The following is a 23,238-nucleotide window of genomic DNA, read 5'->3' as shown; positions in this document are numbered from 1 at the left end:
AAATTCCATCCTTAATCCCGATCACCTACTTAACCCATCCTCCCACCTATCTCCCCTCTGGTAACCATCAGTTCTCTGTAAAGAGTCTGTTTCTTGGTTTGACTCCCTCTCTTTCTCCTTTTCCCTTTGCCTGTTCATTTTGTTTCTTAAATTCCACATAGGAGTGAAATAATATGGTATTTATCTTTCTCTGACTTAATTTGCTTACCATAATACTCTCTAGCTCTATCCACATTGTTGCAAAATGGCAAGATTTCATTTTTTATGGCTAATATTCCATGAATATTCCATATGTATATCACATAAAGAAACTATTTTTTAAGAATTTATTTATTCATGAAAGACACACAGAGAGAGGTAGAGACACAGGCAGAAGGAGAAGCAGGCTCCATGCAGGGAATCCAGTGTGGGACTCAATCCGGTGACTCCAGGATCATGCCCTGAGCTAAAGTCAGATGCTCAAACCTGAGCCACCCAGGCATTCTCAAGAAATTATTTTCAACACACTCCCTAGATGATTTTGATGACCAGCCTTGGTTGGGAACCACTGGACTAGAAGACCATTGAGGACATTTTAGCTCTGAGCTTCTATGACTTTAAGTCAAGTTTAGACCAAATACTTTATCAAAATCATCAATGTCACCATCCAGAAAGCCATCATCATACAACTACCTTCACATGACTCAGGTTCAAGATTTTCACACAGGGAATTTGTGGGCCTCTCTGAAAACTCCCAAAGATTGAAATTGACCATGTGTTCAGACCCAAAGGACATACCTATGATCATTTGAACATTGGATCTTTTATTTGAATAAGTAAGTCAATAACTTAAAAATCTTATTTAGGAAGAGAAGGGCAAAAGCCTATCGAGGGGTGGCAAAGGGAGAGGTATTCAATTACATGTTGGGGCAGGACCGGGTGGGGAGGAGTGCATTCTCTGTTGCAGTTAGGTAACTCTGTCATCTTGTCATCCTCATCTTCATCCAGGCTCTAGGCCAAAATCTGAACATCCAACAATAAGAAAATAAACAGAGACCTTCATCATTCTGGCATGACTGGAGGCAAGAGGCTGAATCCAAAAGTTTAGGGAGAACTGTATCCATAACAATGTCCTAGAATTCTCAAGTTGAGAAATTCTTTATTCCAGATTAATTTTCTTCTGCTGCTTCTACTTGTAGAAGTAAACTTTATTTGGTCTTTATTTGAGAGGTAAGCAAGCTTAAATTACCACTCTCTGGACAATTATGTGTCAGAATCCACTCAAATTTGGGATGCAATCTACTTGCTCCATCCAAAGGTATCACTGAGGCTGGCAAGAGAGGAGCCTGTTTTCTATGCCAGATTTTCTCTTTAAGGGGGGAATAGGGCAGGGAATTGACTTATGTTGAGTCTAGAAACTGGAGGTGGGGAGGCCAGACTGCTCAGGGAAGAACAAGGCAGGATTTTTATCCTGTCCAGCTGCACCTGGCATGCAGACAAGGCAGACCATGCTTTGGGAATTCCAGACTCAGCTGAGGATGGATGAGAATGTGGCTCTACTCTGGAATTCAGAAACCTGATTGGTCCCAGGTGAAACAGGGGATGGAATCTTGGTCCCCATAATTAAAAATCAAGAGTCCATAGGTAGGGCAAGGATATGAGAGTCATTTGTCAGGCGTAAAGTGAAGCTTGAAGATTCCTATGGGATTTGTTAGGCAGAAGGAGCACTGATCAGTGTCAAAGGAAAAGCCTAAAACTCTAACTTTGCTTGTTAAAGAGAATGATTTAGAAAACAAATCCAAACACATCACACCTTTAAAACAGTCTTGCAATAAATAAATAAATAAATAAATAAATAAATAAATAAATAAATAAATAAATAAATAAATAAATAAATAAATAAATAAACAGTCTTGCAAATAAGGCCTAAGAAATAAGCAGTGAATTCTGGCTTTGGCTAGTATGCCTAGAATGAGAAGCATGAAACACTTGGACCTTTTTGCCCACAATGTATTAATCTTTCCCCAAACAAGTCCATGTTCTCTGACCTTTGGCCCTCATTTCTTTCAGTACACATTTATTAAGCACTTACTATATATAGTGCATTGTGTTAGGTGCTGGGGTCATTACATATCTCTTTATAAATCACTGTACTCAATTGTACGTCTGTTCATACAGACATCAGACATGAAACTTAGTTCTCTGTCTCCCCTTGACCCTTCAATCATAGCACCTAGCAAAATGTGCTATATAGAGAGAAATAAAATGAGTTTTCTTGCAGGAATTCAAGCCAAAAAAGGAAAGAGAGTAAAATATAGTACACAGTATCTTTTGGGTACTCTACCTAATTTTTTATTAGGTTTACTGCCTGTTTTTATTTAATGCCTGGAGACTGATGGTTATCTTAACAACTAATCCAAAATTCTCACCTATCATATGCTTTCAGATGAACTTCCTATCCACATCAACACACACACACATACACACACAACTTAGAACCTTCTACTTGTTATCTATGTGCCCTTCACTTTTCTGAGCTTCAGTTTTCTCATCTGTAATAATGGACTAGTAATAACATCCTGAGACAAGCCTCATCTTTCCAAATAGATCTTTCCTACTGACTGCATTGACTTAAGATTGCCACTGCTTTTGTGGGTGAAATAAGAAAACCTTTCTGTGCAGAAAAGCCCAGCTAAGTTTGTCCCTGGGGGAAAAAAAGAGTACCCTATGGGAACCTTGTGATTTTCCACTTACAGACATAGAGATTCCAGAAGCAGATGACTACCTAGTCTTCAGAGCAAATACTGGAGGTGAATGAAGCAGGATATTAGCCAAGTTGGGTAAATTTCAATTATTACATATATGGAAAGGCAGTCAGGGAACAGGGAGTATTAACAATAGCAACTCCTCCTGTATGAAGAGCACTTTAGAGCTCACCAAATATTTCCAGATTATTCTCTCATTTGATCCTCAAAACAAGCAACAGAATTGTCCTAGATGTTTTTGCATGGTTTTATTTTTCATTTTTTAAAGATTTTTAATTTATTTATTCAAGAGAGACACAGAGAGAGAGAAAGGCAGAGACATAGGCAGAGGGAGAAGCAGGCTTCCTGCAAGGAGCCCCATGTGGACTTGATCCTGCACCTCGGGATCACGCCCTGAGCCGAAGGCAGTTGCTCAACCGCTGAGCCACCCAGGTGTCCCTTATTTTTCATTTAAATCCTGAATCAAACCTTAAAAATAGTCTGGTTTTTGCCTGTTTTACAAATGCAGGAACTGAAGTTCAGGGCAGTAAGGTACCTTGACCAAAGTCACACAGGGAGATAGTGGTAAAATTTGCAGATAGTGGCAGAATCCATTGTTTTCTCATTCTTTGTAGAGTGTTCCTTCACCTGTACCAAATAACAAGGGTAGAGGAGGGGCGGGGGGCAGAATATGGTGTAGGACACTAAGGTTTGAAGAGGGAGGCAGTACAGAAAAGGAATTCAGAAGGCATCAAGATCAGGGAAGGGGAAGGAGAATGGGGAGTTATCCAAACCACAGCCTCCCCCAGAGTAATTTCCCAAGTGCTGCTCAGGGGTTCTCCTAGGGAAAAACTCCCTTCCCCAAATGTTGGCTATAAGCAACTTGGCTCACTTTAGACCCTGGCCACTATGCACATCTGGATAGTCTTCTGATGGGATAGATCAATACAACCCAACCAGGTACCTGAACTTGACTAATCACTTAGTGAGCCAACCAGCCTTCTTTTGCTTGAGGTTCAGAAAGGGATATATAATTCATCAGCAGCTTCCAAGAGAAAATGGTCTGATAAAGCAGGTAGAGGAGAAAATATTCATCTCAGCCCAAGGACGGCTTTGGACAATGTAGGATCAAGGTTGTCCTCTGTCTGCAACTCCTGGCTGTACCATGTACCCAAAGAAGCACACACACATACATGGGTACAATCACCTCAGGCATGGAAGCAGCTTCCCTGGGCCCTCCCTTTCTGTAAGATTTTTCTCATTTGCCAATTTAAGGAGACTCTTTCTTTCTTTCTTCTTTCTTTTTCTTTCTCTTTCTTTCTTTCTCTCTTTCTTCAGAGAGAGAGAGTGAGAGAGTGAGAGAGTTACAGGGCCCAGGCCTAGAGCCCAGAGCAGCTTCTGGAAGTTATTACAAAAAGCATCTTACCTAGTGCCTGGGGCCAGGAGTGGGGAGCTCAATCAGTCTCAGGCCAAGTAAGGCTGAGCTTATTGGGGAGGCACTTGCCTACTCTTCCTCTGTACCATATACAAAGAGAACTTAGTGGGAAAAGGAGCATGATAGGTCCCATAGTCAAGTGACTCAAGGCTGCCTGAGTTATTGGGGAAGGGTTATCATAGAGTTGCTGGCCTCTAGAATGTCAAATCTGAAAGGGGCTTTAGGAATCACCTAGACAGAGTATCTGATATCCATGGAGGAGCAAAAGAGAGACACCCTAGGCTTGGGAGTCAACAAATTATACTAGTGCTATACTGGCATCTGACCTTGGATCAGTTACCTAACATTTCTATCCAATACATTTATCTGTAAAAAAGGGATGAGTTTCCCCTCATAGGGCTATTTTGAAGGTTAAGTGAGATAACCCATGGAAAAAAATCTTAGCATAGTATCTGGCATGCAGTGGGATCTCAATAATTTCTTTTAAATGTAAATGGCTTTAGTACCATTAAGCAAGCAGAGTCCTAGTTAAATTCTGATTTCCCCATTTCTAGGTGTTTTACTTTGAGAGGCCACTTTACCTCTTGGTGTATGTATCTTAATGGGACTAATCTAACTTCACAGGGCTGATGTGGGGGTTCAATGAGGTAATTAACACATGTAAAAGTGAGAATGGTGCTAGGCACTCAGTAAAATGCTCAATAAATATTTGGTGAATGTGAATGGGCATATCACTAGGACATGAAACTTGGATTATTTTCTCAGAGTTGTGCTTTAACACCCCATACTTTTTTGCCTCATCTGTGTGACTGGTCAGGCAAATGGATACAGCATAAACAGAGCCTTGAGGGAGCTGAATTTGTTCAGAAGAGTACTGAACCACAGTATGGGATTTTGACTTCATTAGCACTAGGCTAATGCATGGCTTGCACTTGCTCACTTGCACAGCTTAACTCCTCAGCAACAGACATAACAGGCCAAGGTTCATGAGGTAGTCTCTTTTATGCTCCTGGAGGCACAAAATCCCATTCCAACAGCCAACTCTAACACTCCTGGGACCTCTATAGCCATTTTCCTTGCACAAAGCCCAAAGTAATGAGGGCAGAAACAGAAAGGTCAAGGATTAAAGAGAGGCTTTCCTTTTACTGCTCAGTCTTGAAATACTTTCAGCTTACATCTGGCCTGCATCCTATAAAAGCCTTTAGTGGATCTTTACTACCCAGGATTGCCTACAAAGCAAACCTCATTTGTAATTTGTATATGTGTATGTGTGTAGGTGGTGGTGGCAAGCGGGGGTTGCTGAATGATGTTCAAACCACAGAAATTTTCTATGACCTGACATGGTGCTTCAGAGGAAGAGGCCTAGGAGAACTGGCCAGCTACCAAATCTTCCCCTTGAGCTCAAATCTATACTTTACAGGAACCTCAAGCATATTCTTTTTTTTCCTTTACAGATTTTATTTATTTATTTATTTATTATTTATTTATTATTTATTTATTTATTTATTTATTTATTTATTTATTTATTTATGAGAGAGATCAGGTGAGAAGCAGAGGGAGAGAGAGAATCTCAAGCAGACTCTGCACTGAGTGTGGAGCCCACACGGGGCCTGATCTCATGATCCAGAGATCATGACCTGAGCCAAAATCCAAGAGTTGGACACTCAACTAACTGAGCCACCCAGGTGCCCCTCAAGCTTACTCTTAAGTGGCTTCCCACGCTTGCCAAGCACCAGTTTTTAGAAACCCTAAAGAAATAGCTGGGTTTTTACTCCAATGCATGGATTGACAGTTAATTCCTAATCAGGATTACTGTGACTATTGATAGTCTACCCTCAACCACTGCCAAGCAAATAGTGAAAGTAGTTTTCATGACACATGCCTCAGTTTCTACCCATGCAAAATGAGGTTGTGGTTTATGTGATTACTCTCTGGAAATTGAGGAGTTCTCAACTCAATGAACCAAGGAGTCAGGCTCTGCTCTACACATGCTCATGTATGTGCACAGATGTGTGCACACACACACACCTTCATTTATCCTCATGACATCCACATTCATATACTCCTATGTCCGCATACACGTATATGCCCACAGTTACACACAGTTGCATATACTCACATTCCTACTCATATTCATAAATACTTTCAAAACTTTGACACATATACATGTAATGCATAAAACTGCATAAACAGAAGCACACATACACAAATAGTTCCTTCTCTTATGAAGGTGACCAGGAAATAAACATACTTAGGAAGGAATTCTATTACACATTCACAGACAACAACAAGAAAAGGATTTAGGGGGAATCCCTGGGTGGGCCAGTGGTTTAGCGCCTGCCTTCAGCCCAGGTTGTAATCCTGGAGTCCCGGGATCCAGCCCCATGTCGGGCTCCCTGCATGGGGCCTGCTTCTCCCTTTGCCTGTGTCTCTGCCTCTCTATCTTTCTCTCTGTGTCTCTCATGAATAAATAAATAAAATCTTTTTTTAAAAAAATAAAAGGATTTAATATTCATAGTAAACAATCCCCAGTCTCAAAGCTGAATCTCCCTGCCCTGATTCCCACTACCCAACCCCCCATACACATTTTTTAAAATTTTTTTATAAATTTATTTTTTATTGGTGTTCAATTTGTCAACATATAGAATAACACCCAGTGCTCATCCCATCAAGTGCCCACCTCAGTGCCCGTCACCCAGTCACCCCCCACCCCCCACCCCCCGCCCACCTCCCCTTCCACCACCCCTAGTTCGTTTCCCAGAGTTAGGAGTCTTTCATGTTCTGTCTCCCTTTCTGATATTTCCCACTTATTTTTTCTCCTTTCCCTTTATTCCCTTTTACTATTTTTTATATTCCCCAAATGAATGAGACCATATAATGTTTGTCCTTCTCTGATTGACTTATTTCACTCAGCATAATACCCTCCAGTTCCATCCACGTCGAAGCAAATGGTGGGTATTTGTCGTTTCTAATGGCTGAGTAATATTCCATTGTATACATAAACCACATCTTCTTTATCCATTCATCTTTCGATGGACACTGAGGCTCCTTCCACAGTTTGGCCATTGTGGACATTGCTGCTATAAACATCGGGGTGCAGGTGTCCCGGCGTTTCATTGCATCTGTATCTTTGGGATAAATCCCCAGCAGTGCAATTGCTGGGTCGCCCATACACATTTTTAAAGTCATCTTGTGAGGAACCCTTACATTTTGCCCTTTCTTAGCAAGATGGAACAATAAGGCCTAAACCCAAAATGAAAATACATCTTGGTCAGCCTGGGACAATCCTGTTGTCCCAGCATTATCTTGATAGTGTCTCCTTTCACTCTCAAAAGTCCACCCATGAAGGAGTCCATTACATCAGTCCTGGGCCTACTGTCTCCCTGAAAAAAATATTTAATTCTTTAACCATGCTTAACTCTTCAATTCTATCACTAGAGATTCTTTTTAGTGTTCCAATCTTGCATTTAAACAAAAACAGTTTAGGACCCAATGTCCTGGTGATTAAGGGGAGGCTGGGGTACTTTGCCATTCTAGTTGGCCTCACAGGGGGCATTAACCCTCCTTTTGTTTTCACACCTTTGAATTCCCCAGCTAAATTCTTTCTGTTTATACTCCTGGACACCCTAACATTTTTTGTCCTTTTTCTTGTCTTAATATTTTCTAAAACATTATGCTCTGAAGACCCCAGATTCTCTCTGAAGCAAATTACACTCCATGCCATCACCACCCACTCTACCTTAGACTCAGAGACCTTTGGAATAAAAAGGAGTAGTAGAAGGAAAGGGAAAGAGAGAAAGGGAGATGGAAAGGAAGAGAGAGAGATTCAACCTCATTTAGGCTCTGTGACTAATTTTCATTAGGCCTGCTACCTAACTTCTTTTAGCTTCCAGGCATGGGAGCTAGTGACTATTTTTGTGGCTGGATTAACTATGTTTTGAAAAAATCTGAAAACGCTGTCAGCTCTTTGCAAACATGGCTATAAATATATTGTGCAGAATAGATTTGTAATGCTATTCACAGAGCAACTGGAAAAGAATCCATATTCTCCAGACATGTGTATACCACATACTGCAGCTTGAATTTTGGCAGCAAACAAGACGAAGCAGGGAAGAGACCTCAAAAGAGCAAAAGGGACATTATCACTATGAGGTGGGGGATTTACACATATGGCCTTTCTTAGACCCTAAGAAAACTGAATAGTCTGGAGAGAAGCTGGAGGGCATGATGGGCTTACCTGGACAGCTATGGAGTTGTACATATATGTACATATACATACATATATATACATCTGCCTGTGTGGGGTATATGTGTAAGAGAAAGTGAAAGGGCCTATCCATGTAGATGAATGTGTATGTGTGTGCCCATGGGTGTGTGTTCTTTTAGTTGTCTCATGAGTTCAAGCTTAAAGTCAGATTGTACATATAGATTTATACACACAAGTGGTTGATTATATCATTGGTGATGCCTCAATCCAGCTATGGATGCATGAGAACATGCACAAATCTATAGATAGACTTATATACCTGGCAGCCATGATGATAATTTATATATAAGACGTTTTCAAAATATTGTCACTGTGAGATAGAGATTATTAGTCCCTCCTCCCATTTTGCAGATAAGAAAGTGAGACTCAGAAAGGCCGAGTGACTTGGTCAAGGTTGCAGATTAGGTAAACCGCAAAGCCAGGACTCTAATGCTGCTCTATCTGATGTCAGAGCCTGTGTCTGAGCCTATGCCACACAGCACAGAAAGAAACGAGGCAAAGAACATTTGAACTCTGGGGTCTACTTTGTGATCTCCCATTTCAAGGGCACATTTTCTATTAATGCTAAAACAAATTCCATGGTGGGGAGATAAAAAAAGAAGGTCCCATGGTAAGTGCTGTTCTTTGTTGAGGCATGGTCTGGAGAGCAGTCTGCAGGTTGCTGGTCTTGCCTGGAGACACTAGCCAAGTCCACTCATGAGACATAGATGAGCCATGGCCTTTTTGAGCAGATGTTCACTGGTGATACTCTGGAGCCCATTGGAGGTACTTTCTGGAGTCAGGAGCTAGGACAGTAGGTTTGTTCCCTCTCTATTCTCTGCTTTGCCATCTGTCTTTCCCTTCCTAAATATAAAAGCCACAGGCTCCCAACATCCTAAAAGCCACAGGCTCCCAACATCTGGTCTGACCGGTTCTACCTGAGTCTTCCATGTTCAAGACATCCTGTGAGGAGGGCAGGTAGCACAGGTCTAGCTAGCCTGAATTTGAGTGGTGCCATCCCAGGGCAAAGTAGCAAATAAGTCCATCTGGGGTTTTGCTAACCTCCCTTACCTTGACCACTAGGTCCCTCCAGCTTGTCGGCCTATAGATCTAAGGGAAAACTTGTTTTGGCTAGTCTTTCCATAGGCAAAATCTAGGTCAAGACAAAAAAACACTGTTTCCAAAAATGAAACACACACTGTCTTGTTGTTTGCCATTTGGATGGTTAAAACCTGGGCAAGAGCAATGGAGATAATGGTAATGATTCCAAGGTTTCAGGATTCCTGATTTGAAGGCCTTGGAGACAGGGCTCAGGAGAGGAGAGATGGTCTCCTAGTCATTTCAAGGCAGGTGATTTTCACCATTCCCCCCACTCTAATATGACTGTGATCAGTGATTCCAACTGGGTACCAGAATTTTTACTTGCTAATGTTTAGAGATTCCTGCAGGGGACTCCTATTGGGACTTCCAGACATTTGTCCTCCCCTCCCCCCAGTCCCAAAAAATAAACCCTCTTTCCAAGTAACAAGATGGGAGGTCCCAACTGGCAAGGAGGTCATAGGGTTTGGCAGGATCTTGGCAAGCTGTTAGGAGGTGGGATGCAGAGCACCCTGTTGTGGATGGAGTTATTTCAGTTTCAAAACCATTGTATGTGGATGTGTAGACGACTCACAGTCATTAATTCCCTCCAGAACTCAGGGAGGAGCTTATACGCAGATGTGGCCAGTTCAGGATTAACCAACATGTGGACAAAGTTACAGGTTTAGAGCACTAGTGAAGTGGGGCCGCCTCAAATGAGAAAAGCATAAATTTAATGAATTGTTTCAGAAGTTGGCTGCTGAAAAATAGTGCTTAGGGCCTCTAAAGATCTTAGTCTGGTCCTGAGCATAACCAACATCAGAGCAGCTCAGGTGGTACCTAGATAAAGTAAGTTTACCCCCAGAATTCCTGAGTGCTAACCTCCCTTGGGCTCACTTGGGGTTACACTAGCCTACTAGTGAGATAATAAGAATAGCAAAAGCTCATACAGCACTTAACATGTGCCAGACACTGTTTCAAGCTATATATAACTCATTTAACAACCCTATATGGTAAGTACTCTTATTATCCTCCTTTACAAATGAGGACGGAGCAGCACAGAGAAGTTAGGTGGCCTGCTATGGACACAGCTATGTGGTGAATCCAAGACTTACTCAAGTGGTTTTGCTCACTCTAGAAGGCTCCATGAAAGAATTCTCAGAGGTGCTTCACTCATAGGACACAAACCCCCTTTTTAAAAAATAAAGCCAAGATCTTAGGAAAGTGATCTTACATTGGAGAATATTCAAAAAATATTTACAGGCAAAAAAATATATTTCCAGGCATGTTAACTCACCATATCATAATCAGTCCCACCACATCTCAGCTTTGCATTGAGGTATTTGCTCACATGTGTACATATGTTCTCTCTTTGCCTCTCTTGGATGGAATTCTCCAAGGAGACAGGATGGATACCACAGGATAGCTACCCTTTCCAAAACTCATCCTTTCTCAAATATGGGGGGAATTTTTTCCATTTTCATCAGAGAAGTTGCTCTCTTACTCACTACCTCACCATTCCCCATCACCCCCAATCCCTTGCCAGAAAGCACCCAAGACCTCTTTGGTTTATAGAAGCCACTGGTTATAATCACAGCCTCTGAGAGGTCTAGTCTTCTCATTGCATTAGTGGAAAAACTGGGGCTGAGAAAGGGGAAGGGACTTTTCAGGATCACAAAGACAGTCACAGAGCTAGAAGCAGAACCCAGGTTTCCTGATTGGCAATCCAGTACCTTCCTTGATCCTAGCTGACAAGACTTAGTGAGGCCCAGATCTTTCTTCCATGATTCTCATTTCTATCTCCCTTAACTTTTTGACTCCCAATTGTGTGTTTTTCATTATGCCATACTTCATCTTATCCATACATTTAAACCTCAGGCTGCTATCAAGTCTAGGAACAGTTCTATTCCAGGTTTCAGCAAGCTCCTGTATATTGTCCCCATGGAACATGAAATAGGGAGACCTGGGTTCTAGCCTCAGCTTTGCTAAGTATTTAGTGTCTGACCTCAGGCCACTCACTTGCCCTCAGGCTGCTCTCCATTTTTTGCGACTATAAAATGGGAATATAAGTCTCTTATATAGCCCTTCCCTGTTGTGAATGTTTCCCTAACTAAATACAAACAATATTGACTTTCCATTTTCCAGAACCCCCCAACATAGCACTTGTTGTGATCAAAGATGTTGGCACATGATGAAATTCAACGGAGTATTTTATTTCATAACTGTCTCTGTTGCAAGGATAAACATCAACTAAGATGTAAACTACAATGTGCTACACACAGAGGGGACTGTTACCACTCAGTAGTCTTCCGCTCTCCTAGGGCTCACAGCATCTGGAGGTCTATCTGGGACTCAGAGTAAGGGGCTGAGAGCTGTTGCCATTTCTGTTCTCATGCCCTTTATTCCTCCCCTCAGACTTCAGAAAAAGTGCCTGGGCTGCTGACATGGAAGAGCAGGTGGTGTAGGTTGGGCAGGCTATGCCACAAGCCATTTGCAGGCACCTCATTCCGTGGCCCAATGCCCAGACATCCTCCCACCCAGTGCCCTTCTCTCCAAATGTGCTCAGTATCTTCCTCTACTCCTGCCCCTCCATTCCACCCTGCCTGCTAGGTCAGGGCCTAATGGGGAACAGTGACTCACTGGACTCTCAGAGAGCAAAGACCCAGACTTGAAGCAACAATCAAACTAATTCTCAACCTCCATCCTGCCACTTCCCAATTCATAGAGTCTTCCTCACTTAGCTAAATCCCATTTTGAGTTACAACTCTTCTAGCAAACCTTCCTTGATTCCTCACACTCATCTCTCCTTTTCCACATTACCACACAAAAATTGCATTCAGTTATATGTATGTACATATTTGTATTACTTAGCAACAATCTGCAATTGTTTAGTATCTTATGTCTTTGCAAAGAAATTACAAACTTCTTGAGAGACATTTTGCCCTCTCTGGCTCATCCTAGGTCTAGCCTTGCACATAGTAAACACTTATTGAGTTAAATTGAACCAACATCAATTGAATTGGGTAGAGAGTATGGGGAAGGTTTGTAAGCAGGGAGAAAACAAACATGTATTGGCCATTTAGTATGTGCCTGGCTATATGTTAGATATTTTGTGTGCCTCATCTCATTTAATCTCCATGCCTATAATGAAAAATGTTATTATTATCCTTATTTTATGCATGAGAAAACCCAGAGTCTAAAAAGTTAAAAACTTTGTCAAAGCCAGCCACATGGTAACTAATTAAAGCTAGCAATGTTTGATTCCAAAGCCCATATTCAAAAATATGTAACAGTTTTAATGTCTATTAGTGAAGTGTTGATTAAATAAATTATGATATATCCATGTAATGCAGTACTGTACAATTATAAAAGAAAGAATGAGAACTTTATGGATTTAATGTAATAATATCCAAGATATATAAAAATAATAAAAAGTATGGGCTACCATTTGTATTTTAGAGTGTACACAAACACACACACACACACACTTACATGTACATATACAGAATATCCCAGGGTGCCTAGGTGGCTCAGTCAGTTAAGTGTCTGCCTTCAGCTCAGGTTGTGAACCCAGGGTCATGGGATCAAGCCCCACATCTGGTTCCATGTTCAGGTGGGGAGCCTGCTTCTCCCTTCCCACCCAACCCTCACCTCCCCTCTCATGCTTTCTCTCTTGCAGTCTCTCTCTCTCTCTCTCTTTAAATAAAATCTTTTAAAAAACATATACAGAATATTTCTAAAAGGACACATCAAACAACACTGGTGGCCTCTAGGGAGGAGAACAGGATAACTGGGAGACAGGAGTAAGAGAGAGACTTTACAGTGTTGTACCTCTTGCATTTTATCTCATATTAATAAGTAAAATCACATTTGTTAAAACACAATACAATCTCTTTCCACAAGTAGTGCCTGAGGATTGACTTTGGAAAAATTCAGGGAGAGAAGGGGGAAATATATCAGTGAATTGGATTGGAGACCTCCCAGTGTGCCCAAAGCCCCATCCTTTGCACTCATTTTCTAATTCCTCTTACAAACCAATCTCCACTATAATAATCTGACTGTAACGTTGATTGAGGTCACATCGTTCCAGATCTCAGTTCTCTACCTATAAAATGGGATCCAGATGGGGTAGGAAGAGATGGTTTCTAAAATGCCTTCCAGTTCAGACATTTAAATAACCAAAAATCAAAAGGGTGAATCTACTACATTTGAAATCTTAATCTCAAAGAAGGGCTTGGAGGTTTTGTTTTGTTTGCAACAAAGAAGAGAAACATTTCGATTCAGATTTGCCTACTAGATGGTCTTAATGGAGACTCCCTAAGTGGTCACTGAAATGCTTGCTCAAAGTTGCTATTGCAGTCTACCTCCAAGCCTCTGGCCTTCGGTGGCCTCTGTTCTCCAGGGCTATCCTGTTTAGAACACAAGGAAATTGGCCCACTCCAAAACTGAATACAAAAGAGCAAGGCCTCTTCTATGCTTAATGTCCCCTGGCCCAGACCTTCTGACCCTAAATATCCCTTTCCTTCTTCCTCACTACCTGCAGAACACAGGCTCTGTGAGAGACCCTTGGGAGGAAGTGATGCCTTAACTTCACCCACCACTCACCCACCCCCATCCCTAGCAATTCCTACTAAAAAACTCAGTCCTTGACTTGTAGGGAGGTTTGTGAGCTCCTGCCAAGAGCTGTAAATATTTTAACATGCCTTGTTTCCTTGAATGTATATGACCTGGGATCTGGCCCCTCCTTTCTCTCGGCTCTTAGAGAACTGAGAAACAAAGAAAACACAGCCAATCCTTAGCTATAGGACACCCAGATCAAATTGCAGAATAATATAGAGGGGATATGAGGAAGAAAGAGATTGAGTTGGGAGGTGGAAGGTGGGGAGGAGAGTTGATTCCCCTTCCAGAAACATTTAGAGAAAGGTATTCAATTTCTAGGGTCTGGAAAAGGTTCCTGGAAATAAAAATAATACCAGCCCCTTCACAATTTACAAAGATCTTTCGTATACATAATCTCATTGGATCCTTCATAGTCCTATAAAATATTGTTAATTCCATTGTGCAGATGAGAACACTGAAGACTTGGAAATTTATATAATTTGTTCAAGGCTAAATATTTAATAAGAGACTATTTCTATGGTCTTTTTTGGACCCAGAAATCATAACTTTGAGTAGAGTGAGATGGATAGTTAGTGGAGTATATCATACATCACAAAACTGTCAGATTTCTGTCTACTAAACCCTTTTGATCATCTTTTTTATCCCTTAGTCATAAGAATGCCTTGAAGCTTCAGGAATGGAAAGCTTGGTAGCAGTTCCCTTGGTAGCTGCCTCTTCCCATCCTTACTATGTATTAGGTGATATATAAAAGCAGGAATTTTAGACTTAGATGCTTTGTGTTCAAATCGTGGCTCTGCCATTATTTGCTATATGAGATTAAGTAAATTACTAACTTCTGTGCCTCTGCCTTTTTATCTACTAAATGGAGGAAATAATGATACCTAGTTCATAATGTTGAGAATGAATTGGTACATGTAAAGAATTTCATATAATGCTGGCACAGACTTAATTGCTAAATGCTAAATAATAATAATAATAAGAAGAAGAAGAAGAAGAAGTAGCAGTAGTCACAGTAGTCGTAGTAGTCGTAGTAGTAGCAGTCGTAGTAGTAGCAGGGAGAGCTTATAGAGAGTCATCTCCATACTTTTACCCAGTCCCCTTGAAATCGGTGGCAATACCACATGAAGGGCATGGGTGGTGAACAGAAGAGCTCTTTTCTTTGTGAGAAACTCAGTGACCTAAACAAGTGACTGAACCTGTGATCTCAGCCTCATAGGTGCTGTGTTCTAAGTAACTGTGATAACTGGCCCAGACAGACATCATATGCCCAACTATACATACACACATACACATAGGTCTGGACATATGGGTGCATGTATATACCCTTTCAGCCTGGATAAGAGGGTGAGTGGGTAGATCCACAGGATGAATTGAGCAAAAAGACTGTGTAGGGACTGCTTGTTCCCCTTTTCCCTTCAGTTACATAGAAGCGGGGAAGCAACTAACTTGGGAGCTTTACTTGCTCTCTTTCTACCCTCACTGAAAGCACTTTTGACCCTAGTTAGGACTTGGGTGCCTGCTTCCTTCTCTGACTCCTCTACAATCAATTCTGTAGTAATTTTTGGCAAAAAGAGAGATGATGAGACTCAGAATAAAGACTTCTGTTTTATCCAGAGCTACTGAAGCTACTAAAAACCAATCTGAAATCTCTGGAAGTTCAGTTGGCCCAGAACAAGGAAAGTAAGGACTTGAAGAGAAGAGAGAGCAATGGACCAGGACATTTGTTGATAACAACTGGATAAGACCTGCTACGATACTATTTCCTTGGCTGGGGCCCCAGAGTTATGAAAAGAGGGGGTGTGTAAATGACAAAAACAGGTTCATAGCAGCTATCTTACTGCAAAAAACCAGACATAATAGCCTCCACATTCTTGAGTGCTACATAGAAAGTCACCTTTCCCCCCAGGAAGTGGAGAGTTAAGAGAGGGAAGAAAGGGGAAAAAGGAAGAGATGCCTCTGTGGGATGTGTAGAAATGGGCCAAGATCCAGGCTGGAGTTGGACCTGTACAACATCTTAAATTCCAGCTGTTCCTTTGAGCAAAAGAAAGAAAAAGAAGAGAGATAACAATACTGTGAGGAAAGGGGATAGCATATCAATCAAAGGTGATACAAATGCACCATGAAAATGGAAGAAGCCAAGAAAATATGGTTAGGACAGCCAATTTCATCCCTTGTCTCCTGTCTATTCAAGAAGCTGGAGCAATAGAAGATAAGGTAGGCAAGACTACCAGAGTGAAGAGGCATGTACTTCCTCAAGCCACCCAAACAGGCCACATTCGACACTCACAAATTGGTGCCAAGTGATTTTACATTAGTAACTATAGCACAGTAATTAGATATCTTTATGCTTAGTCCTCTGTCATTCCTAAAATGGGAGGGGGCTGGAGTGTCCTTAAACCCTATTCCCAGTAATCTTTGAGTACCAAGACTGATGCAGGATAGGGGAAAGGATGGAAGCAGAAAGAAACTTATAATAATAAGTGTTCCCAACCTCAAGTGTTGGGGAGTTACAAAGGGGTCCAGGCCAAGAGGAATGGATCAGGCTGTCCATATCCTCTCCATCACCCTCACCTAACAAGTTTTTCATTCTGGGCCCTCTGTGCTATTCTCCCATAACCCCTACAGAAGCCTCTATTATGTTTAACATGATTCCATAAACAGATGGTAAAGATTTCTTTCATAATCCACAGGTTCAGATGAGTTGTATGGTGTGTGTGTGTGTGTGTGTGTGTTATGAATAAAGCCTTTTCTCTAAGATTTGATCATTGAATCCCAAGTGAGACAGTTTCTTTCAAGGCAAGAAAGTTCACTCCATCTTTTACACAATCTGAAAAGAGTGAATGACCATTTCTTTTTTTTTTTGTGAATGACCATTTCTTTTCAAAAGGCAATAAAACAAAAAGATGCTGGTGGTAAAAGCAGCACACCCTCTTGGGAAACTGATCTGTTCAAAAGGTCAAAATGGCATCCTTTACATATTTCTGCAAATGTTGACAGTCCAGCTGCTTGTTTACTCTTCATGGCACTGGAGGAAATGTTTCCAGTGACAAGCAAGTATAAATTTAGGGAAAGTGAGAGAGAGAGAGAGAGCTCTATGCTTACTACTTTAGTAGCCATACTCTCAACTAAGCCTTGAGTGAAGCTGAAGTTGACCAGTAATTGTGAATGAATACCCAAGAGGGCCTCCTCTAGGATTGAAACAGCAGTCCTTCCACACCCAACCACAGTGAGACCCAGGCAGCAGCCCCAATCCAGCTATAAAGATGCCCTGTCTGAAGCCCCCTGAAGAAAACAACTCTGTCACATTTAGGAATCTTGGTTTACTCTTCATTCCTGAAGTAACAGCAAACCAAGGTCATAATCATGCATTTCTGAGAGATGAGAATGAGATGTGGGAAATTGAGTTTCGAAAGAAGGGTCCAACCTGAGGCTGAAGGAAATGCTTCTAGTTTAATGCTCTTTAGGAACAGGCTCAAATGCTGGGAAACAGACCCATTCTGCTAGCCTGCAGTCAGCCAAATTGAGGGAATTTTGTTGGGTGCCCAGTTCCATACTGAGCAGGGCATTATGAGAGAAGAAGTTGTCCATCCAGAGTAGCCTTTACACACTGTGTAAAAAGGAGTGGATCTTTTCAATCACAGTGAGATATATAAGCAGTCATATAATCTTTAAGTACATATGACATATGTACATATTTTCTCAGGAAAATAATATCTATATGTTTTTTCCCAATAACCTCCCAACCTGTCTATACTTACATTCGGGCAGATTAACAAATTTCCATTTTATCTGAATGAGTCAAAATGTGTGCCAAGTAAATAGTTAAGAATAGAATGTCACATAATTCTAGAAGAATAGAATGGCAGAGCTATAAACTTCATCTAGTCAAACCCCCTCATTTTACAGATAGAAAGATTAAAGTACAGAGAAGTAAAGTACCTGCTCAAAGTCAGAGAGAAAGCCAGGGGCATAAGTTGTTGAACTCCTAGTCACTGTCTAGCTTGTATTACTGAGATCACCAGCCCTTTAGGGTCCAGATTTATATTTAGAATGAGCATTTGAGGCCACTGGACAGTGAGCCAGGGATCCAGCCTCAACCAGCTACTCCAGCAAAAACAAACATCCCCCTGTTTGGCTTCCAAATACCCCAACCTCTCGTCCTCATCCCTTCCAATATGAGTCAAGGTCCTAGTTTGGAGCCCAGTTTGGTGGAAAGGAGGGAGAAGAGTTACTTGAAAGATACCTAACCAATGGCCCTGTGGCCCAAAGCTCCATTGAGGCTCTAAACCAACTTGATCAACCTTATCTAGACGGTAGACAAAAGCCTTCAGCCAAAGGCAAGACCTGACAGATTTGCTCAAAAGATACCTGGTTCCTAAACTCAGCAGTTTAGTGGTCATCCCAGTGAGACACTGAACCAAGCAATGAAAGGCCCTAAGATGGGGAAGAGGAAGATAGCCTAACCTACCTTTGACCCTACCCATCCTTGGAACTCTCTGTATAAATACATAGTATACCATTTTCCCCATGCCTAGAAAATTCTGTCTCCATTAGTGTGATCCATGAGTCTGAACTATCTTATGCTCAGTAGCAAACTTTTCTGACCATTGTCCCTTTCCCTGGGTGGTGAGAGCCCTAGCCCAATTCTCCAACCTACGAGCCTACAAGGCCATGCTTACAAACTACCCAATAAAAGATGCCTTTCATCATATTCTATGGCTCATTGCTAGACTGGCAGTCAAGGTGGAAAGTGCAGAGTAATGGGTTTACTCTGGAGCACATTTAAAAAGACCTAAGCTTGGAGCCAATGTTAACAACTCTGGCTTGGTATACCTTGTCCCTGGGATCCCAATCCTAAGCCTGCCCCAGCCCTAACTCACTTAGGGTTCCAATAATGACCTGGGACCCACAACCAATGCCACCTGTTCCTCTTTACCCTGTTTCCTCCAAATGTCAACTTTCCCTGGGTCCTATGCCTGGGAGGAATAGCAGGCAAAATGTTCCTGAGATGGAGGCAAGGGGGAAAAGGAAAAGATCAGGAGAGGAATGAGCCTATACTTTTTGCAAAGCTTGTAGGAAAGCTCAACCAAGAAGCCATGCTATACTTTCCACCAAGTTGCCTGGCTGCCCTGTCCTGTCTGCTGCTTGGTCTGGGTGAGGGGACTCCCAAATTTCCTACAAACTGTAGGAACTGTAAAGATATTTAGAACTGTAAAGATAGGGCAGCCCCAGTGGCGCAGCAGTTTAGCGCCGCCTGCAGCCCAGGGTGTGATCCTGGAGACCCTGGATCGAGTCCCGTCAGGCTCTCTGCATGGAGTCTGCTTCTCCCTCTGTTTGTGTCTCTGCTACTCTCTCTCTCTGGATCTCTATGAATAAATAAATAAGATCTTTAAAAAAAAGAACTGTAGAGATATTAGGCTTATCCAAAGAGAATCTGGGTTATGGGGTGCCTCTAAACATTAAATTCATAGATTTTTAGAGCTGAAAGGCATGACAGACATTAATAGAAATGGATAATCCACCAACCTCCTTAACTATGGGAGTATATGTTCCATGTTCCCCAGAATGGCTATTAGGCAAATATTGGCTGATAAACATTTTAGCAAGTTCTACTGGCTTCCTCTATCCCTTTGAGACACCAGTGCTGTGGCACAGATTGCTGGGAAATTTTGAGTAAACTGCAGAAAGCATGTGGAGGCAGAGGCATATTTGGAATCTCAGGATCTGAATGATTGCTTGGGATAGCTGAGGGGCCCGAGAAAGATAGTGCTAAGGAGGAGATTTTCTAGGAGCTCAGGAATGTGGTGGGGTGTTCTTTATCTTTTCAAAATAAAAACTGATGTGTTCCCAAGAGCATCCAGTATCAAAAATAATTTTCATGAATTCAAGATGCACCACAGCATGGACCCAAGCCAAAGTATTCTGAGACCCTGGGGACATACCAAATTCCTTTTTGTCCCTTCCTGACCTATACTTACCATAATTTAAACCAGTAAACCCAGATCTTCAATGGACCTAGTCTGTGGCAGAGTACACACCAGCCACACCTCTGCACAGCCCACTGCACCTCCCTCTTCCCAGCTGTACTGTGAGGTCTTGACCGGAAAGTCCCAGCCAGCCCTCCCCCTGAGTCCCCTATGATCACCTACTTTGAAGTTTGTTCCCCAGCAGTAAACCTCTTCCTGGTAAAGTAGTGGTTTTTCCAAGTTTTATTACACACTCTGAAGGGCCCAGCTCCAGACCTGCTCACACCACACAAATGCCAGATCCTAGCTTCAGCCCATCTTCCACTGCTCCCATGAAGTTTCACCCAGACTTTGCCACTGACTCTGAAGGCCAACAGCCTGCCTTCAACCACAGGGCAATGCTCAGCAGGTGCTCTCCTAGGTAACCTAGGCAACAGCCAGAGGCCCTACCCTGGCTGCCTTCCCAAGAGCCCCTGAACTGCATCAAAGCAAGGGAAAGGTAGTCCCAGGGATGACTGTGGCAGTGACCTTACTCTGAGAAGTTGTTCCACACAGTCCAGGGACCCCCCCACCTACACTTGGGCATCAGTGTGGCCTAGCGTCTCTATCCTGGATATCCACTGAGGCACACTCTAACTTTCAAGTGGGGCCCATGCATTGCAGTGCCAATGGGTCACAAAAGGTCCAAGAGGTAACCCAAATCCTCTTCTCCAAAAGTAGCCCTGTGAAACTGCAAACTTTTTTTTTAAAAAAAGCGGGGAGGGGTGTCCTTGGTTCAGAGGGGCAGTAAGAGCAACTGTTCAAGGGCTCAGGGAATCCACAGGTGGATACCCTAGAATTCAAGGTTTCTATGTTCAATAAATAATCCTGAGGCCCCCACAGAGGGCAGCAGAAGTACGCGTTGGGGTGGCAAGAAGAGGGAACCCTTCAGCCCCAGGGCAACACTATAAAAAGCCACAAATTCAGAGTTTCCAACTTGCAGTGAGGGGCAAGTGCAGCTGTCCTGAGGAGCCACAGAAGGAGCAAGCCTTGAGGGAGAGGGCATCCCAAGTCCCTTGCTCTCTCCCTAGACTCCTCATCAGAACTGCTGAGGGGCATCCCATTGGCTTTCTGAGAAAACCGTATAACTCCTATGGGCAGATTCAATGCAGGAGAACACAAGGTTGCAGTCTTGTGGCCACAGGCCTAGAGAATGAAGGCTATGGCCCCCAGCCCTGCTTGTCTTAGGGAAGAAGACCAAGTCAGTCCCATGAGAATAGTGGGAGACGGTAGGCCAGCATTCTGGCTGAGGCACAAGGAGGCTTCCCACGGCTAGTAGAGAGGCTCAGGTGCCAGCCAGGGAGGTAACGGCTCAGGTTGAGTATAGTGTGGAGTGAATCTCAGGGGCCAGCAAGCCAGCTGCCTTACACTTCTCTGGCAGGAGACCTCAAAACCCACCTCCCTGCTTGCTTTGGGGATCAGCCCAGAGGGCACAGAGATCTGCTTGCTTCCTCAGAGCAGCAGAGGACGGTCTGACCTGGCTGGGCCATAACCACCACCAGCAAAGAGAGGCCTGTGCATGCACGCGCGCGCGCGCGCGCGCGCGCGCACACACACACACACACACACACACACACACACACACACACACACCGGCAGACACACACGCCTGCCTTGTGTTTGACTCTTCACTCAGTCACCAGGATTGCTAAAGTGTTTTTGACAGAAAACACCTCTGCTCCCTGTATAGGAACAGGGGTTGCTGCGAAGATCCGCAGTACAGTATTTCTCTCAAAGCCCTCCCAACCTCCCAACTCTCTCCTCTTTCCATGACTTTGCACCCCCCTCCAAAAAAATCTGCAAATATTTCCTCCCACTACACATGGTCAGCATACTTAAAAACCAAAAGGTGCACCTGGATTTGTCCCAGGGCAAAAAAGTTCATTCCTTATCTGTGATCAATGAATATCCCAGGTCCCACCTAAGGGACGTCTTGTGCCTAGTCTCCTAGCTAAGTGTGCCCACAGTCCTGCAACCCGCGCCTTAGCAGCGCCTTGGGCAAGGGACAAGGAGGAGTCGAAGTGGAAAGATGAAGGGGCGCCTCCGACTCAGAGGTCAGGAGTCAGCAGCAGTGGGAGCGGAGGACACCCTTGCCAGGAGGGGCGTGTGGGGCCACTCACCTGCTTGGAACTCCACTTGGCGATTTTTCTCTCTTTCCTCCTGCAGCAGCATGGAGTAGAGGATCCCAAAAGAGTTCTGGATGCCAAAGATGGAGCCGTTGCACCAGGTGGCAGCGAAGACCACCATCCAGCCAAAGCCACCTTCGGGGGGCTGAAAGCCACGCGCGGTGCCGCGGGTCTCCACAGTGGGCGTGGACTTGGATTCGTGCACGGGTTCAGGCTCAAATTCCAACTCCGGCAGGGGTGCAGGGTCCGGTAGGGGCTGGGGCTCCGGCTGCGGCTCGGGTGGGGGCACTGGCACCGGCTCGGGCTCAGGCTCGGGCTCGGGCTCGGGCTCGGGCTTGGGGCTGCCCACCCACTCCTGCTGTTCCTGGTCTGCCTCCCGCCAGGGCCCCTTGGCTTCCTTGCTCGCCAGGCTTTGCAGCGCCATCTCGGCAGGGGGACTGTGGCTGCTCTGGCGGGAGGAGCCGCTGTGTGGCTGGTACTTGTTTCTGCTGCTGCGGCTGCTGCTGCTGCTGCTGCTGCTGCTGCTGCTGCTCCGAGCACTGCTGCTGCCCCTGCCTCCTCCTCCCGGCTCCGCGTCCCAGCTGGCCCGCCTGTCCCGCGACAGACGGTCCCTCGAGTCCTCTCCTCCTCCTCCCACGTCCAACCCCCCTTCTGCTCTCCCCATGTCATCTCTCTCCTCCCCTCCTCTTCTCCCCCCACCTCTTCCTCCCTCAACAGGCAGCCGCTTCAGCCTTGCTCTTCTCCCTAGCCCTTCCTGCTCCCCATACTCGCCTACCTACTCTAGCCACTGCTCCCTACCTTAACTTCCTTTCCAAACTACCGAATCCTGTCCTCCTTGTCCAGATACCCGATAGAGGGAGAGTTAAAATGGCTTTTCCACAAACTATCCTGTTCCCTCTGCCTTCTCCCCACAGGCTCCAAACAGGCATTGATCAATCCAGAATTTCCAAGGAAGACCCCACTGTCCTTTGCTCCCACTCCCTTCTTCCTCACAAGCATCTTGGAA

At 43.7% G+C, this 23,238-nt stretch overlaps 1 protein-coding gene across 1 annotated transcript in view; it reads right to left on the bottom strand.

Moving 5' to 3' along the window:
- Positions 1-22,810, bottom strand: part of SLC16A2 (solute carrier family 16 member 2) — a 121,189-nt gene extending 98,379 nt beyond the window's left edge. Inside the window, exon 1 of the mRNA XM_055338813.1 lies at positions 22,227-22,810. Within this exon, the coding sequence (XP_055194788.1) occupies positions 22,227-22,656 (430 nt within the window). The 5' untranslated portion in view covers positions 22,657-22,810. The remainder of the gene's footprint in view (positions 1-22,226) is intronic.
- Between the last annotated feature and the right edge of the window lie 428 nt (positions 22,811-23,238).

The sequence above is a fragment of the Nyctereutes procyonoides genome, unplaced genomic scaffold (assembly GCF_905146905.1).
Source record: "Nyctereutes procyonoides isolate TBG_1078 unplaced genomic scaffold, NYPRO_anot_genome, whole genome shotgun sequence".
In the NCBI taxonomy this organism is placed as follows: Eukaryota; Metazoa; Chordata; class Mammalia; order Carnivora; family Canidae; genus Nyctereutes; species Nyctereutes procyonoides.
This window is presented reverse-complemented; position numbering and strand designations above follow the sequence as displayed.